This window comes from Anas acuta, chromosome 2 (genome assembly GCF_963932015.1).
Source record: "Anas acuta chromosome 2, bAnaAcu1.1, whole genome shotgun sequence".
Lineage (NCBI taxonomy): Eukaryota > Metazoa > Chordata > Aves > Anseriformes > Anatidae > Anas > Anas acuta.
Genome location: NC_088980.1, coordinates 61,133,062 through 61,152,697, shown reverse-complemented (window position 1 = coordinate 61,152,697; position 19,636 = coordinate 61,133,062). Strand labels below are relative to the sequence as shown.

General features: G+C 38.1%; 1 protein-coding gene across 9 annotated transcripts in view; it reads left to right on the top strand.

The window, feature by feature from the left end:
* The window catches only part of PDE1C (phosphodiesterase 1C), a 316,241-nt gene that overhangs the window by 270,206 nt on the left and 26,399 nt on the right, over window positions 1–19,636 (top strand). For 8 of the 9 annotated variants that reach the window (XM_068675041.1, XM_068675044.1, XM_068675046.1 and 5 more), the window contains 4 exons: window positions 478–598; window positions 1,345–1,520; window positions 7,287–7,583; window positions 10,794–10,868. In XM_068675041.1, the coding sequence (XP_068531142.1) occupies window positions 478–598; window positions 1,345–1,520; window positions 7,287–7,583; window positions 10,794–10,868 (669 nt within the window). Of the gene's footprint in view, window positions 1–477; window positions 599–1,344; window positions 1,521–7,286; window positions 7,584–10,793; window positions 10,869–11,131; window positions 11,644–19,636 lie in introns of those variants that run through there. The other variant, XM_068675047.1, reaches the window with a different exon arrangement.

Below are 19,636 nucleotides of genomic sequence, written 5' to 3'. Positions count from 1 at the left end.
GCAATCAGTAACAATATGCAAGGTGAGCACTGAGAAGAGAATATTCCCAGCAACCTACTGATATGCAGTAAGGGAAGTGTGTATACAACTCCACACCAGCAGAGCTTACCAGTATTATTCCTGTTATATAAACTTTCTGCTTTTAGAGATTTCATTTCTCAAACTGGGTTTTAACCAAATCCTTTAAGAATTTGGCTTAAATATCACACTCATATGAAACAAATTCTGACACATCTGTTTGTGTTCTGATTTGCAAAGTTCTTTCCAGTGTTTAAGGAGGTACCTTTTATTGTTTGCTATACTCAAGCTTCTGGGTCAGGGGTTGACATGTAACTCCATTTTTGTCTTGTAGTATTTGCTGGTCCCTCTTTCAGTGAAGTATAATTTGTTATGGTGAGGTTGTCTGTGAACACTGAAACAGTGCCTCCACAGAAATCCTTCTTTCACCTGCTTGGCTGTGCTTACATTTCTGATCAGGTTTCATTGATTTCATCGTGGAGCCCACTTTTACTGTGCTAACTGACATGACTGAGAAGATTGTGACACCGCTCATTGATGAAGCTTCCCGCTCTGGCATGTCCGGGTTCAGGCGTTCCAGGTAAATAATCACTCATCCTCTCCCTTCAATCCACATCTGTTGCTCTTGCACTCGGCTACCCTGGTTTTCCCTCTGTACTGTATGTCAGCTGTGTGGTTTAAAGCCTGTTGTCCACACTGCCAATAAATACCACAGCTCACCTTGTGATGTGATTGTGTTGCAGGGGAACCCCAGCCCAAGGCAGGGCAAAGAGGGGGGCTGGCATAAAATTAAGCCATGACTCCAAAGGCAGCAAACACAAATGGTCGTAGCCATTTGTAGATCAGGTAAACTTCAGTGCTTTCTCAGTCACTAATATCAAAGAGAAGGTAGAGAGTGTCACCACGAGGCACACATTACTACATGTTAGAAGTATAGAAATACAAAAGAGAAATGGGAAGTATCTGCACACTTGACTGACAGCATTTAGGGTTATTGAATATTTAGGTAGTGAAGATGCACAACAAAAATAATCTAGGCAACACTCTGAGTGATTCTTTTTCTAAGGGACTTTGGATACCAAAAATAATAATAGAAAAGCTGCCCTTTATTTCCAATACTGGCTCAGATTGTGCTGTTTGCTTTAACATTGATTGCTCTGGGATGGGAAGGAGGGGACTATGAGAGAGAACATATTAAAGCTTATCTTTATTTTTTTATGTTTGACTCTGTTAAGTTATCTAGACTTACAGTAATGATTTCTTCTTAGCTGTATTTGGGTGTATAAGCTACTGATTTCTGCTGTGTTTTGTGATGTTGTGTCCCAGTCTGAATAGCATTAGCCCCTCTGATGTTAAAAGATCAAGTGTCAAGAGCACTGGGTCAGAAGGAAGTGCCTCACTCAACTGCTCCATACTCACTGTGGACTTCAAATGTTTTAAAGCCACCTGGACTGAGGTGGTGCAGCAGAACCGGGAGAAATGGAAAGCGCAAGCCACCAAAGGTAACAGCCAGAATCCTTAGTGAAAGAATAAAAATTCTTTTGACCTATTCTTCTTCAAGCTCTTCTTCAAATTATTCTCCAAGTAAGCACTGTTAGTTTGAAAGAATCTGCTTTTCAAGGTCAACAACATACAGTGAATTCAGAAAGATAGGGATATTGTGACTCATCTGTGCCTTATATGCTTCTGTGTGATGTAAGTGTATATAATGAGGAGGATTTGGACAATGGGAGGAAAAAGAAGAAACTGTAAGGGAGGTCCCCTAAAGTCATGAGTCAGACTCAGAGTGAGTGCAAAAATAGCTGTAAAAGCATTTTTAGAGATAGGTTATCAATTGTTCACTGTTAAGTTTGAAAGGAATATGAACAATACTTCAGGGGAAAAGGCCAACATATTCTGGATTCACATCCGGCTTCATATTTGTACCCATAACTTGGATGAAGAATTAGGAAGTATGCTGCATATGCTCATGATGTCATGAATCTGTGCAGAACTGCAGATATTTCAGAAGAATATGAGAGCTGTGTTGGCTGCAATCTGACCAGCAGTCAATATCATTATTCTACGTGGGGGGAAGCCAAAAAAAACACAAAAAAATGGAGTAATTTAAGCTTTAGAACAAAAGAAAGCAGAATGTGTTGCTGATTATTTTTTTTTATTATTTATGAAATTCTTCATGATACAATGTCCACTCTGAGCTGAATGCATGTTACTGAACTCGTTATTTAATTAAATTGTTATATTTCATGTAAATGGAAGGAGTTTGATTTCAGTGTTTTATGTGGCTCTGTCTTTAGAACTGATGGAAAATTTGGCTTATTTGTTATTGTTTCATCTGCCAGAGCAGATTGCTCCTCTCCAATTGAAAGGCTTGTCTAAAGGTGCAGGAAAGCACGTATTCAAAATTAAATTTTCCTGGGTGACTAAAACTTACCATTCAGGAAAAGCCTTTCTAGACGTTCTATGAAAATAAAAACAAAAGTATAATTCGAAATCTCCTTATCTGTTATTTTTAAATACTTTTTAGGTTTTAAAATTGATATTCACTATTTTACCTTTCTTTTTGGACCAAACAAATTATAGTTAATCAAATGAGCAAAGCATTTAATATGGTCATTGTATCAAAGTATGAGTGTTAATGAATGATGCTGATATAGTTAACTGTTTTGAAGTATTTCACTTCAACATGAGCTGTACATATTTGCTTATCTACAGAGGATCTACTAGATAAAAATTCTACACGCAAATGAGACCTATGGGGAAATAAATAAGTAAAACAAATAGAGAGAGTAGATCATAATAGGTTCTGGATATTTAACTTTTAAATGTGCTTTGTACCCACTTGCAGTGACTGCTTTGCATAAAGACTTTTTTTCTAAATGTGTACATGTAAATGTCAAGGTATGATTCAAGCGGATGTGCACACATTACTTAACTAATGCTACTACTGATAATATGCCTTAACGAAGTATTTCATATTCTTTATTTACAGATTACCCTGCCAGTAAGTGTTTGGTTATTAATACTTTAGCTGGAGAGGAAAATGTTTTATTTTTAAGTACCTCATAAGAAATAATCCTTCTAGCAGATCCTGAAGATAGAGTCTATGAAACAATTAGTTCACATCAAAGTGGAGCACACACTAGTCTGCATTATTAGACATGGGGGACCCTTAAGTAAGGCATTTTATCTTTACCTTTCTGACAGCCCTTAGCCCAGAATTGTTTATTAACTTCGCTTTTTTTTACCAATCTTCATCACTGATAGCTCTGATCAGAGACCTAGTTTATGGGTTAAATGACAGGAGATTCAGAAAGCATAATCAGCTTCTTTTTATCTGAATTCATAGACATTCAGATAATTTCTGTGTTTTTGGGTGCATTTAACAATACAGGCATGCCTAATTATTTTATCCTGAAAGATATATATAAACATAAGTCTTAGCATGCCTTTGGATGGTCTGTGGACTAAGAAACTCTTCTTGGACTCCAGAGCCCTTCCATCAAAACCTTTGCTCACCTGCTGTCTTGCTCCTGACTTGCAGCAAGTCTCTGAGCCCTCCTCCAGCTGCCTTGCCTATCTGAGCCATATGCAGCAGGGTCTTCCATACACTAGGACTTTCAACTGCTGACCCCTGTCAAACCAAAGTCTAGCAATGTATCAAGGTGCTCTGCAAATATAAAAATAAAAATTATTATTAGCAGGCAGATAAAGCGTTTAACTGTTGATTGGCAGAAAATAGCAACTGGGAAGGAAAAAAATATTATCATCATCATCATTATTATTATTGCTGTTGCTATTATTATTATTGTTATATAATGTGTAGAATACGGTATTCCCTTTGGTAATAGCAGTGTCTCTAGATGTATCAGTGAATCAGTGAGCTATTTTATCCCGAGTGTGGTATTTATAGAAAATGTCTTGGACTGTGTGGGCAAAGTAAGTAGGTTTATTACTGAGCTCTTTTGCTTAAAGGATCTTCATTAAATAGATACAAATTAAAACCTGGAATAAACAAACACCCTGATGTGCAAAGCACCATGTGGATAAAGTATTTTCTGACACTAATTTTGGCAAGAGGCACTCATCAGTTTGACCTCAGTGCTAGGGAAGCTCATGGAGCAGATTATCTTGAGAGTCATCACGCAGCACTTGCAGGGCAAGCAGATGATCAGGCCCAGTCAGCATAGGTTTATGAAAGGCAGGTCCTGCTTGACGAACCTGATCTCCTTCTATGACAAAGGGACGCGCTGGGTGGATGAGGGAAAGGCTGTGGATGTGGTCTACCTTGACTTCAGCAAGGCATTTGACACCATCTCCCACAGCATTCTCCTGAAGAAACTGGCTGCTCTTGGCTTGGACTGGCACACGCTTCGTTGGGTTAGAAACTGGCTGGATAGCCAGGCCCAAAGAGTCGTGGTAAATGGAGTCAAATCCAGTTGGAGGCCAGTCACTAGTGGCGTTCCCCAGGGCTCGGTGCTGGGGCCGGTCCTCTTTAATATCTTCATCAATGATCTGGATGAGGGCATTGAGTGCACCCTCAGTAAGTTTGCAGATGACACCAAGTTAGGTGCGTGTGTCGATCTGCTCGAGGGTAGGAAGGCTCTGCAGGAGGATCTGGATAGGCTGCACCGATGGGCTGAGGTCAACTGCATGAAGTTCAACAAGGCCAAGTGCTGGGTCCTGCACCTGGGGCACAACAACCCCAAGCAGCTCTACAGGCTGGGAGATGAGTGGTTGGAGAGCTGCCAGGCAGAGAAGGACCTGGGAGTGATGGTTGATAGTCGGCTGAATATGAGCCAGCAGTGTGCTCAGGTGGCCAAGAAGGCCAACAGCATCCTGGCTTGCATAAGAAACAGTGTGGCCAGCAGGGCTAGGGAAGTGATCGTCCCCCTGTACTCGGCTCTGGTGAGGCCGCACCTCGAGTACTGTGTTCAGTTTTGGGCCCCTCGCTACAAGAAGGACATCGAGGTGCTTGAGCGAGTCCAGAGAAGGGCGACGAAGCTGGTGAGGGGCCTGGAGAACAAGTCCTACGTGGAGCGGCTGAGGGAGCTGGGCTTGTTCAGCCTGGAGAAGAGGAGGCTCAGGGGCGACCTTATTGCTCTCTCTAGAGGTACCTTAAAGGAGGCTGTAGTGAGGTGGGGGTTGGTCTATTCTCTTACATGCCTGGTGAGAAGACGAGGGGGAATGGGCTAAAGTTGCGCCAGGGGAGTTTTAGGTTGGATCTTAGGAAGAAATTCTTTACTGAAAGGGTTGTTAGGCATTGGAACAGGCTGCCCAGGGAAGTGGTGGACTCACCATCCCTGGAGGTCTTTAAGAGACATTTAGATGTAGAGCTTAGGGATATGGTTTAATGGGGACTGTTAGTGTTAGGTCAGAGGTTGGACTCGATGATCTTGAGGTCTCTTCCAACCTAGAAATTCTGTGATTCTGTGGTTCTGTGATCCAGCAGTTCTGTAGCAAGCCCCAGCCTCCTGAGCTTAATCTTTCTCTTGTGGTTCACGTGCAAAATGAAGATTTTTTTCAGATCTTCAAATGAGAGAGAGCATTGTAAATACCGTGAGACTCCAGGGAAAATATAAACATACATAGCTGGGCTATATCTATGGCAGCTACCATAGATTTTAGGAATGATTAACAAAGTGAGGGAGACTCATATCTAATTTAATTATATTTTCATGTGAGCCATAATTTATTCATTTAGAAATTAATTAACTTTAGCTGCTGGCAAGGAAATACAGATTGGCATTTCTTATAAAGATGACTTTCCCCCTTTCTCTCTTGTATCCCATTGGTACATTTTTCTCAAAACTAGTTCTGATTCACTTATCAGAAGAATTTGAGAAGACACTTGCAAATTCTTTTGTAATTTTTCCTTTGTATCTAAGACACTGCTCCTGTAAGGACCAAAACATCTTCCCTGTAGGTGTCAAGAATGCTTCCATTGGACTGATGTAGAATTTACTCATTGATTTGCAGGATCTACTTGTCTGCTCATCAACTTACACAATCTCTCAGAAACCAGGAGATACATCTATCTGTGATTCCTATTACAAATATAGTGCAATTGGTTGTCCATGATGGGTTGACTGGTGGGCTGGGCTATTGCAGACCCTGAAATCCTGAATGCAGGCAATATGAGATATACTGAGTTGTATAGTGCAGTCATATCTGAATGCTTAGACCCACTACAGATATAGATATGTTCTGAAGCTGAATAAGACTCCAAATTGAGTGTGTGCTAAGCTACGCAGTTGCTTTTACAGATTAATTCTTTAGTGATTGTTTAAAAGAGGGAGAAAATTATGGAGTATCTGCCCCGGAGGCTGTGCACACCCAGCCATGTTTATTAGCTTGAGGACTGTGCTGAGGGTCTGTGGTTGCATCCTGCCTTCCAGTGCAATGCAAGAAGCCACACAGAGTTTATGGCTTGCAAGTGAGTCTGCGCAGGTCTGCTGTACCCGACCTGCACAAGAAATGTAGTACCTCTGTTATAAGTGTGTCCTGTTGTACTAGAACCCAAGATCTGGATATGAACAAGAACAGTAGCTTGAATGGGAGAAATTGGCTTCTGTCTTTTTTTTTTTTTCCTGAATGTTTTTTAATACCTGCTTTGGAGTTTATACCTTTGCATATTTCTGTTTAACTGCAAGACTTTTGGGGATAGCAGAGCAGGTACTGGTAGCAAGCAATATATTATTTTGCTAAGAAAGTTCAGAGATGGAAAGAAATGATAACAGTAAACAGAAACTAAGAGCTTAGGAAGCTGGAAGTGGAAGCAACCTGGGACAAGCAGGAAAAAAGTGGATTTTCGAAGAATCGAGACTTTTTAAGAGCTTAGACTTACATGGTACAACATGAGATAAAGTAAATGTGGTTTGACTAATTCCTGTGTGTTAGGAATGGAGATAGATGTATCTCTTTGGTGCCCACAGAGCCTTACATAGCTGATAGATCCTTTTAATTTGTCTTTCAAAAATTTTGAGGAACTGCCTTGTCAAAGGGGAGCCTTATACGCTAAAAAAATGGACATGACCATGAGATACAGTTAGGCTAACATGGGATATTTTTTTTAGAGTACTTTCTTAAATATTCTCCTATGCTCTTTTTCCCTTGTCAAGCCAATTCATATACTTAACTAAGTAAAGCTTGTTTGCATGTATAAAGCTGAAGTAGATTTAGATGTGTAAGTTGTATCCTTCTTGTCAAATTGACTGATAATCATGATTTCTTTTCTCATATTGCTTCTCTCTTTGCTGAGGATGCAGAAGAAAAAGCTAAGAAAGAAGCAGAGGAAAGTGTTCATCAGGGAACAGATGAAAAGAAAACAGATGAAAAGGATGAAAAGCCAGCTGAAGATGTGACAGCAGCAAAGACAGAGAACAGCAAAGAAATAAATCCTGGGGAAGACAAAAATGCAGATTCCAGTGAGAATTGTGTAAATGGGACTCAGCAAACTGGGATGAACAAACAAGAAGTCTCTCAAGGAAAAAATGCACCTAGGACAGATAAGGGGGTGGACTCTCATCAGACAGTGAGAGAAGAGAAACAGCGTGTCCAGAATGGTGAGTGCTCTTCTTCCACTGAAAGTTGAATCTAGCCCTAAAACCAGTATCACACCTCAGAGATGGGGGCAACTGGTGTCCTGAAAAACGATGTTCCAGGACCCAGGGCCTTTTCCTAGAAGTTGGCGTAGGTACCTCCATATGGGAATTGGAAACTGTAAATTAATTCCCAAGTAGTATTCTTCCATAAAAGTTGGGGTTTGTCATATCTGTTCAGGTGCTTTTGGCAGAAAGGGCAACGTTTTCTCATGGAAGTGAAACAGCTTATTTTGATACACACTTAAAAGCTGAAACAAATTGTCATGGTTCAAAGAACAGCTTCGCTACTTGGTTAACTGAAAGAGGAGACCGAGGAGTTATAAATGCTTTTTAAGGCCTATTTAAGTTATCTTTTAACTGATTCTCAGGTGTAAATATGTTTTGGGACAGTAGATCATTCCCCCCATTCTCTATTTTAAGTGCTATTTTATTTATGTCTCCCTTACTCTATTAGGGCAAACATGAGCCTTTGAGATTCATTGTCAGAAAACTGACACCCAGTTAAAATAAAAATCGCATTTTAGACCCAAAGAAAGTTTGAAAAAAATGAAAATTGCATACCACATTAAAAGAAATGATTAGATCCATGAGAACAGATCAGTTGTCTCTTTCATTGTCCTTCTCTCCCCAGCTCCCGCTCCCTTAAGCCTTTAGCAAAAGATGGCAGTATACGTATCTTCTCATCAGTATGGTAGTGTCAGCCAGTCCCAAAACAGCAACACATTCAGACTCAGAAGCATTCTCTTAAACAAATACGCTGTTACATATGGGGATTTTTCTTCAGACAGTGTTATGCAGGTGATTAGGAATGGACCGCCCAAAGAGACAAAAAGGTTGGGGACATACAAAATCCCCTTTAGGTTGCAACAGGTTTTGCTTCTGAAATCCTTTGTTTTAGACACTTTTAACAATACAGGGACTAAGTGTGCTCTAGTGATTTTGACAGTACCTATTTCTGCAATGTCTCTCTGCTGCAGGTGTCAAAAATGCTTGAAAGGAATTTTAATGATTTCTGAAAATTAGTGTCTTTCTCAGGAAAAGAAATTCTGCTCCTTAATTTACGGGAGAAGGCCTTTATGAGGTACAATCACTGCAGAGACTTTGGAGACTGATGAAATCTATCATTCACATCTCTAGGTTCACCACAACTTCCTTTATTCTACGCCTATATGTTAATATCTCATTGTAAAGTATTCACCTTATTATTTCTCTGCCTTTGTAATCCCTTTCAGAAAGATTATTATGATCATCGTTTTGCACTGCTGCTGGCAATATGGCAGGGTAGATATTACAAAACTCAGAAGTCCCCTATTCATAATAAGATATTCAATGAATGTTCAGAAATTGTGTCATCAGAGGCGTTTGAACTCTCTCTCCATCACTCACTGCCCTTGTGCTTTCTCAGAGACATCAAACTGGGAAATAATATACGTGTGTTCATCATCATTGCCTACACACACTTAGGGTCAAGCAACTTCTATAGGCAATGGTTAAAGAAAGCATTATTAGCTTATCATTACCATCTGCTGTATGACGGTGGAGGGAATGCAAGAGACTTCTGTGCTTTGCTAGGTACGGTTTCATTTCATTTCCTGAAGACAATGTACTTTTACAGGCCACCTTTTTCAAGCAGACACCTCAAACCTACTTGGAGCTGCTCACACATCTCTGTTCAGATTAAACTTTCCAAAGGAGCCTGAGTCAGTGGCAGTATGATTAGCTAAGAAGTTGCTGTCTGTCCCATCTTCCTCCTTACATTTTTCTCTCTCACACACAGTGACCTTAATAAGAAAAGCATGAAAGTTTTGGCTGTAAATGAGAACTGAACGGGACATGTTTTTTCCATCTTGTTAAATATTTTAAGATTTCAAAACCATTCTGTTATACTATGATAAAACTTAATTGGACAGTTATCAATTCTCTGTCATACAAGAAAAACAGTTATTCCAGTGGTTAGGGAACAATGTAGAAAAGAGAAACCTTGCTTCTCTACAATTTCTGGTTTTGGGGCTATTCCAAAAAAGAAATATTCATTGGCCATAATTGTTTTGAAAGCAGATTGGGTCCTTTATAACATATCAATACCTATAATCTTGATCCAAAGCCCATGAAGTAGTTATAATAACAAAATAGTAATACAGCTGGAATAAGCATCACTTTAATACAGCTATGCAATGTACAAGTCACATTTATAAACTTCTGAGGTGAGACTCATTACAGCTTTTTCATGTTGGTTTGTGGGTCACAAATTTACTGCTATTCCTTTCTGGAGGGAAGGAAGCTCTCATTTGTGCAGGCTGCCATTCCTTCTCTGGACATTTGAAGGAAGGAGACCTTATTTGAAGCTGTTTAGACACAATAGCTAAATGAACCCTGTTCTACTAGATCTGTCCCTTTAAGTTATTTTTTATTTGCTCCTGCATTTGGGAACAAAACTTTCTCATTCAGTGAGGGGATGGTCTAGGAAGGTCTGATGTGCTCTGCTGTATGACTAAAAGAGAATATAAAATGAGAAGGACTCTGACTAACCTTCCTGGCTTCATAAAATATACCCCAGCTCCAGCAGCCATTTTCACTCTGCATCAACAGTTGCAACACCAAAGACCTTGCTTTAGTGGTTTGCTCCAGACTCTAAAAACAGTGATCAATACTAGGATGCTCGTCTGTTCCCTGTTATCAGCATAAAAGGACCAACCTAAATGAGTCTGTGGATAAAGAAAACTGGTAAGAGAAAGTGTGACAAAATTATATAGGACTGTTTGGGATATCTAGGGTTGTTCTTTAATGCAAAGATCTATGATGAAGCCTCACAGGTTTTTACTCAGTCTTTTAAAAGCATATTTTTTCAGATTCCTGATTTTGAAGTGAAGGTGGTGTTCGAGTGTTAATGGCCTACATGCAGCCAGAGGAAGTATGAGTTTGAATGTGCACTTAGAAGTGTTAACAGTTAGAATAAATTTAAAAGGAAATTGTGAAGCTTGATTTTCAGTAGAACTTGGAAAAAGTTTGCCTGGTGCATTATTCTATGATAATATGTTAATCATAGTTCATTGTGATTCTTCCTCCTAAGGAACATCTCTTTTTGATATTGCAATTTGATTGGGTTACAGACATTGATACACTATGGTCTGCATTATAATGCTTATAGTATTTCTTATTGCTTCTTTCTAGGTGAATTAAAGGAAGACAGTAAATCAGACAAAAATGATCAGTCTAATGTGGGAAATGAAACAAAGAAAACAGATGGTAAGGACTTAAAATTTCATTACATTTTGTCACCCATTTCTATATGCATTCTCTTGTTTTATAAACATCCACAGTTTATTCTAAAACCAAAAAATTGTGTGGTAACCAGAAACAGATTTAACAGAAACAGCCATTAGAGCATTAGAGCATAGAGACAGAAACCATTGGGGCATTCTGGGCTAAAAATTATTTCTTTCAAATGCCTAGCACTACTTAGTTGTTCTGTTAGTAAACCACCTTCCTTATCAATCAATTTCTTGCAGTGCCTTCAAGAAAAATCCTGGATTACTGCAATTGCTCAATAGGAAACATGGGTTTGTGAGGTTCTATCTTTCTGAGCTTCTTTGGGCAAAATTCTGCTCTCAGTGAAGACAGGCTGCATGGGGGATGCAAAACACAAACCTAAGAAAAACCCTGAACAAAATGTCTCTGCTTTTTATGATTGCATGTTATATTACACTAATACAATCACAGAGCTTTCTTGACTTAATTGTCTGAGGGAGAATTTGCCAGGTGCTGTTGAACCACATTTATGGGAAACAAACAGGAATAAGCATAGAGGCCATATTAAGGATGCTATGGGAAAGGAGTATTGATAAAGTGCTGTTGAACTGAAGCAATCCAAGCTGTAGGACAGTTTCTTGGGCATCTGGAAATAATTTCACATAACCCTAAGCCTATTGTTAAGGTCCATAGATCTTTTAGTAGCCTCAGCAAAGGAGAAGAACAGCTATGTTCTATGTCTATGGCATGTCTCCTCTTCTGCACCTCCTCAGCTGTGCACCACCGGGCTATGAGGTAATATCTGACCCCTTATTGCTCCTGAAGTGATTGCTTAAGTATTGGATAGCAAAATAAATGGAAACAAATGTTAGAACTAAGATTTCCTTTCTATATGTCTCAGTTAAATCAACTGAAATACAGCTATCCCTAAACATAAATAGTTCAGTACTTTATTTTGTTGGTCAAGAAAGACAACCTCATTGTAAGCACTGCAATTTAGAATGGTGCTGTGTTTAGAATTATAGAATCATTCAGTTTGGTAAAGACCTCTAAGATCATGTAGTAAAACCTTTAACCTAGTGCTAAAATCCACCACTAAACCATGCTATTAAGTTCTAAACCTACATATTTCTTGAAGACTTCCAGGGATGGTGACTCAGCCATTTCCCTGGGCAGCCTATTCCAATGCTGCACAACTCTTTCAGTAAAGAAATTTCTCCTAATACCCAACCTAAACCTCCCATGGCACAATTGGAGGCCATTTCCTCTCATCTTGTCACTTGGGATATAAGTTGCAAATCCCCTGCTAGTCTTTGCGTGCTGTTAGCTATTTATTGTCTGTTTGTTCTCTTGTAAGGACATTTTCTTCTCATCTCCTTAGGGAAAAGACCAATGCAATGGGACCAGTTGATTACCTTGAGTAAACAATTGTAACCAGGCAAAGATAATTTGTAGGCTGAATGTTTGTAAGTTTACTTATATTTCATTGTAAGAAATTACTTAATATTCTTATTCCTCTAGCAAAATGACAAATAAGAAGAAAATGTGATAACTCAATAAAAAAAAAAAAGTAGAACAATTCATCCAGAAGTACGTATTAATTTCAGACACACAAATATGTTTTATTTTATTTTATTTTATTTTATTTTATTTTATTTTATTTTATTTTATTTTATTTTATTTTATTTTATTTTATTTTGTTTTGTTTTGTTTTGTTTTGTTTTGTTTTATTTTGTTTTAATTTTATTTTTACAGATCTCTCTTAGCAGCAATTCTTTAAGAAAACTCAATTATATTGTTAGAAAGTCATATTATTTACATACTTTAGATAAGTGTCTGTCAGGAAGACTGTCTTGAACAAGTACCTTTCACAATTCTTTCTTCAGGGATGCAGAAATTAAGAGCTCTCCAGGAGTTCATGAATATGTGCACTGCCTTATGTAACTATAATGGCCCCAGAAGGACCAGTGGGTAGAATGGCACCCCATTGCAGTGGGTGATGGCAGAGCAGAGGTTGTGCTAGAAGACTGCAGCCCTGGCAGGATGAGGTACATGCAGAAAGCTTGGAGCTTCTCTATGCAGGTGCAGGAGTATCAGCTTAGCCAGGAAAGTAGACCTGGGATCCCTAAATTTAATGGCGAAGTTAGCTTTGAAGCCTTGCACTCAGGCTTTTGGAAAGATTAGGGGCATCTATTTAGCCAGGCTGGAAGACAAAGAGGTGAGTTTCATGCTGACTTCAAGAGTGAGGTTGTGAATTTGTTTACTTCCAATTTGCTAATCTTTGTGTGCTGTTAGTTATTTAATGACTGTTTTTCTCCCATAAGGAAATGTTTTACTCATCCCCGTAGGGAAAAGACCAATGCAGTGGGACCAGTTGATTACTGTGAATAAGCAACTGTAACCAAGCAAAGACAATTTGTAGGCTGAATATTTTAAAGTCAGAAACTGTAGAGAGAGATTATAACTAATGAACTCATTGACAAAAATAAGGGGGGAAAATTGTGAATGATGTGCCTTAAAGAGGGAAGAGTTAGGGAGGCACTTCTGTTTTGACAAATACTGTAAAAGCTCTTCTGTCCATTGCTCTCTCCAGAGCAAATCTCCTTATCAGCCATGTGATGAGGGATGTGGAGAGAGGAACATTGTCCATAGATCATATATAACTGTTTGCAGACTACTGAAATGTTTACCTAAACATGTGCTTTCTCACAAGCTGGTACATGGTCTTTCATGTGCTAGAAAAAAAAGAAGAAAAAAAAAAGAGAAAGGGGAGGGAGAGGGGAGTTAGAAAGACAAAAGTTACAATTATAATTCTCCCAGTACATGTAGATTGCATGTGGGTGAAATTCAGCCTGGGCTTTACTAGCACCAAGCCTGATACTTGGGTATAACAGCCTCTGAGTGTGTGGCTGAGGGATATTTAGTTCAAACAGGTGCCCGTTTGTGTAGATTTATCACATCCTATTTCTTCCTTCTCTCTACCACCCATTAGCATCAGCTAGAGCCCTGCATCCAGCTTTGGTCAGTCAGCCACTCTGTCCTGCTGTGCACCTTCATCTAGGGAAGACAGTTACAGAGTGCATAAATCTTTGCAGGATATGTGCCCAATTTACTTTTTGAGCGTATACAAAATTTTATTTTAATATGTTGTAACTGGAATACAGACATGCTAAAACATTTGTAGCATATTCATCCTTCTACGTGGTGAACAAAGTGGCTGAGGAAACAGGAATAAACATCCCATGTGGACACAAAGACACTGAAGAGGCATGCCTACACTGAAGTAACAGGTGCAATGTGTTTGAGTTAGCTTTAAGCTACCCACAAACAGCTAAGTGTACATGCCTCCAGAAACAGTGATCAGGCTCTCTGAGACACCAGGAATCTATGTATGCATCTCGGCAGAGCTTCACAGAACTGAGTCTATCAGTACCCCAGCCAACTACTTTGAAACTAGCTTGAGGATGGCTGTGTAACTTGTGATCATGCCTTAGATTACAGTATAAACTTCAAAATCCTGTGCAAGTCTCTCAAATGTAGGCTAGAGTCCTCTAAACTTCTTGTTACTTTTTTTTTTTTTTTTTTTTTTTTTCTGGGACATACTGCTTGTTATTCAGTACTGACCTTACCTTCAGTTCCAAGAAAAGAGATACGGGTATTTCCATATAAAGACACAGTCCTATCAGAGACATCATCAGCACAAGTCATCAGCATCAACATCATTATCAAATGTTTCCCATGGGACAGAACATTTTAAAACCATTTTGGTTTTAAAACCTAATTTTCCTATGTGAAATTGTTGCTTTTCATCACTTTGAATGGAAAATTTGAAGCAGTTGCACATAATTGTTTTTCTCTACATTCACAAACTTTATTTCTGCAATTTTTTTTCTACTCACAGAACTTACAATAAAAGAGGAAATTATTTTCCTCCTTTTCCACTTTCATGGGTTATCTTTACCCTCATTTTTTTTTCCCTAATTGGAAAAGTTTCTATTGTGTTAATATAAACTTTTCAGTGCAACTCTTTGTTTTAGGCACCAATGCAATATATTTTATTCTGTTATTCTTTCTCAGATAGGAGTTACAGAAAATTAGAAGGTTAATTTTTTTGATGTTTGTCCTGGGAACTTATTCTAGTGGTAACAAGCAAATTTGCAGGTTGCAGCACAGCAATATATGGGATATTTGTACTCATCTCTTGTAGTGCTAGTATGTTACACAGAAAGCCTAACGTGCTCTAGGTGTGTGTGACAAGCAATGCTCCCACCTCGTGGTCAGATCATAACCCTGCGTTTCAATAACACATTCCTCTCTGCAGTGCAACAGCAAATAATATAATACAATATGAAATATAATACAATATATAAGTGATATGATATAATTAATATAATATAATTTATAATATAAATCCTTTTGAATGTACATTCTCTGTGAAGAGTACATAGCAGGCTTAGGAGAAATTTAGACCTTAGCTTCTTTCAATTTTATTAAAATATGCTGTTACTTAACAGCAGTAAAAAGCCTTTCCTAAGGTTCAGTATGTTGCCCATGCCAACCCATAGAGCTGCCTTTTGGTCTTAATTTTTCTTTAAAATAATTCCTTGATCAGCAAGTGCAAAATTCCTTGATTAGAAGGGTAAAGTACAGGGCCTGTGATGGCAGAGTAGCTGGCACAGAGCATTGTTATCTGAAAATACCTTTGGTGTAAACATTTTTTTTGAGAGAACTTATAATGGTGGTGATGATTTACAATGTGATGATGGCTTCACATCTTCACATTTACTGCAAATACAGTTGAATTAACATGATTCTCCCCAGCTTCATTCAGGGAGAATGCAACTTTTCACAAAGCTGTTCAGCCAATTACAAATTATCTGTCTTTGCAGCCATCTGCAGATAGAGTTTTCAGTAGTGCATTATATGTGTTGATCTAGGCAAGACCAATGCATAGCAATGAACTCTTGGACATCTGACAAAGTCCTGATCCTATAATCTGCAAAATGCCAATGTTGTTTTAAATGAGGCTATGCAAGTGTATAAATGAACATTCACCTATATAGGTAAAAACGTAGATTTCTGGTCATATACATAATAGAGCCATCTCTATTTCTATTCAGAAAGATAGGCTGATTTCTCCAGTACAGTCAGAAGAAAAACCTGTTTCAGTTTGTAAGACAAACATACTGGACTCCTTTCTGTTATGTAGTGCTCTTGATATTGTATGTTAGAATTCAGCAGCAGTGGCAAACTGGAGTTACAATAGTTGAAGACTATTTCTAAAGACAATTTCCTTCCTTTTCTTCTTTTATGGCCTGTTATCTGAATTATGTTAGAGGTTATTGCCGTAGGTCAGAAATTGGAGATCATTGTTCTACTGTCCTCTGGAAAAGCTTTCCTGAATGCATGAGGACATTTTCCAATCAAAAAGGATGTATTTTACCACAGCTTATTTCTGCTCAACAATTGCTCCATAGTAGTGCAATATAGGATAGTTGGAGGGAGAAAAACCTTCTGTTCTTTTAAAATCCTTTCTGTGCTCTTTTTTAAAAAAATGAGTGTGTTGTGTTTAGCAAGTGACACCTAAGGCAAGTTGGAATTTGCATAGAGGGATGTATTCTGAGAAGCTTTTATGCAGTTTTAATATTAAATAGAAGATGAACATGATGTGATGTGATCTTTGAAGCTAAATGCAAAATACATGTTAGCATCCTCACTTCAAGAGTATTACATCACCATGCATGCATACTTGATGAGAATACAGGGAAAGCATGGAGAGCTACCTTGCATAAATATGTGTATGTTTTTGCAAGTTGTTTGTTTCACAACTGTATGTGTAAATCTTATGGAAAGCACCTGGTTTTTCTTTGAGACTTCCATGTGTCTCTTTTTTGGCTTCTTTTCCAGCCATGCCATGTATTTAGGAAGTCCTTAGGACTTGGTCCAAAAGTTTGATTGATTTTTACTTCTGCTTTACATAAAGTCACAGAATGTGGATTGTGTGACAAGTTGCAAACTCAGACGTGGCATTTGGTTTAATTTCAGATTCATGTGAATATTTGGAGTATCCAGATGCATGGTGTAAAAAAATCAGTAGGTACCTAAGTGTGTTTTTGAATAGCTAACTTCACAGGGAGCATTTTCAGGTTACCTTTTATTCTTTGGATGTAGTTCCATTCAGAGATAGCTCCTCAGGGATAACATCCACTGCACTAGAGGTATAGTGGAAACGTGTAACTTGTGCAGTACATTGTGGAAATTCATCCTTGATTTTGCACCATCAACCATTTTATTGCACCATGCAGGGAGTGGAGCTATGATCTTGCTTCTGTTATAGTCCTTCTTATCCCATTTAGGATAATTTGCATGTGCAATGATGTATAGAAAGTTTTACTTCAGCAAGAGGCCAGACCTTCTTGCTCTCTCCCTCCATAAACTTATGTTCAATCCAGTAACAATCAGGCCTCTTTTTTTCCCTGTGCAACACTTAGTCCCAAAAGAGAAACAAGATCATTTCTTATGGTAATGTTTGAAGGGAAGGAAAAATATTAAATAGCTCCTCAAAAGGTCAGTGATCTTTAGATTTACCTTGTCTGTTCTGCATGGAACAACTAGTTTCCAACTTGAGCAGACCAGATATAGGTATCCTACTAAACAAGGACTCAGACAAGGTAGTTTAAGTAGAAGCATTAAGAAGAGGGAAGAAATCAACAGAATGGAAATCCAAAGGTAAAGACTCCACTCTATAAACTACCAGCTGAGTGCTTGGTGGGTGGGTACTTTCCTGACCTCTGCTTTGTGCACCTGGTCTCTTCATGGTGCAGAGGCAAAGAGACATTGATCCCTTGGGCTGACAGTATTTGAGTGTGTCCTGTTCAATTTGCAGAAGCTGGACAAAAAGGAGAGTCACTTTACAGGTTAGTTTTTTGATACTCTAATACCCTAATAGCAACCTTTATTATTTATTACTATTAATCAGTCCATCTCTAGTTTCATTCTTTTCTCTGCTTCTGAACTGCTTCTTAGGTATGCTTAATATCATAACCTGGGAGTTGTTGAAAGAATCTTTCATTTCCTATCCACGCCCCATGCACCAAAAAAAAAAAAACACTCTCCAACTTTTTTTTCTTGCCAAGAGAGAAAGAAAGCAATTACTTCTGTCTGACACAGAGCTAAGAGTTATCCTAATTTTTCAGTTTAGTCACTCAATCAAAGAAGCAATTATTTGCTCAGTGCTAATTACAAAATTCTTACTCGTATCTTTGCCTGAAAACTTTGTGGGCTTCAATTATCATTCTGCCTATGCAGCTCATCCCTATTGTGACTTGAAAAGCACTAAGGTTTTAGTTTGCATCCATGACAGAACAGGTTTTTATGAAAAACACGATCTAGCATTTACCACAAACGTGTTCAGAGGTTTGAATTATTTTTGCTTATCAAATATAGAATAAGCTTTTGCACTTTTTCCTGTAGGCTTCTTTGCACAGTGAGTTTTTAATTTATTTCCTACATGCATTATTAGGAAATTCAAACATATTTGGTGTAACCAAACTTTTGCCAATGTATCCATTGCTCTTTTCTCTGTAGTTAAGTATCTCTATAATGTACTAGTAATCATACAACGTATGTTAAAACAAAACTTATCTTTTTCTTCCATCACTGAAATGATTTCAGGTCAAGCGTAATGCAAGCTGTCAAGCAAACATAAAATTCAAGATCAGTGTGAACAGGAATAGAAATTGTTTGAAGTCATGAATGATTTAAGGATAATTATGTGCCAAAACTCAAAAATCAGAATACCTTCTATGCTAATGTCTTTCCCCCTCAGCAACATAGATGTTAAGCACTTGGGACATCTGCTAAATTAAAATGATGGTATTTAAATTCAGTTACAAAACAGGTATTTAAAATTTTCTCCCAACAGTATTTATATATTTCTTTCCCTTGGTTTAAACAGGACTCATGCACCTTCGAGTAATATTCTATTCCCTTTGGAAAAAATAATCATTACAAAATTTCTCATCCATTAAAAAGACAGATAATGGAGATGAATTAACTTGTAATAAGTATCTGCTTTTTATTTCACTGATCTTCTGAACTTTGTTTCTTAGGCCTCATTCGTCTCTGATGCAACAGAAGTGAGAGAATAGCATATCTATGCAGAATTTACTTCTTCTTGTTAATTTTATTTAAAAATGCTTTCAAAATGGTTTAAACAGGAGAATCATCCAGTAATGAGAACTGAGCACTCAGATTTTGGACATCTTCCTTTTATTCAGAGCTCCAGAAGTAGCTGTAAAAGTGCTTTTCAGACAGGGACATGTACACCTGAGCACATTTTAACATTCAGGGAGACAAGAAATACCCAGGCTTTTGGGGATGTGCATGTAAAATGAAGGGTTCACTCCTGCAAGATGCTGAGTGAGTCAACAAAAGAAATTAAACAGATGACAGGGTCCCATGGAAATTGTTTAGTGATCTGCTCCACCAGCTGAAAATACTTTCACTGTTTGTAGTATTAAGGATAACTTCCTTTTGGATTATGGGTTATTTAAGACACATTTACTCATACTATTATTTCCCCTCATTTTGCACTGCATCAGTAGTAATCATTTTATGACATCGGTTACCATACAACAATTTGTCATTTTTGTTGTCATTTCCCCCAGTGCCTGGATAGAGCAGAATGAGGGGAGAGAACAGGCTTTGAATTAGTATTATTCTAAAAAACCTAGGCTTATCTGTTGTGCTTAAAGTTGATTGTA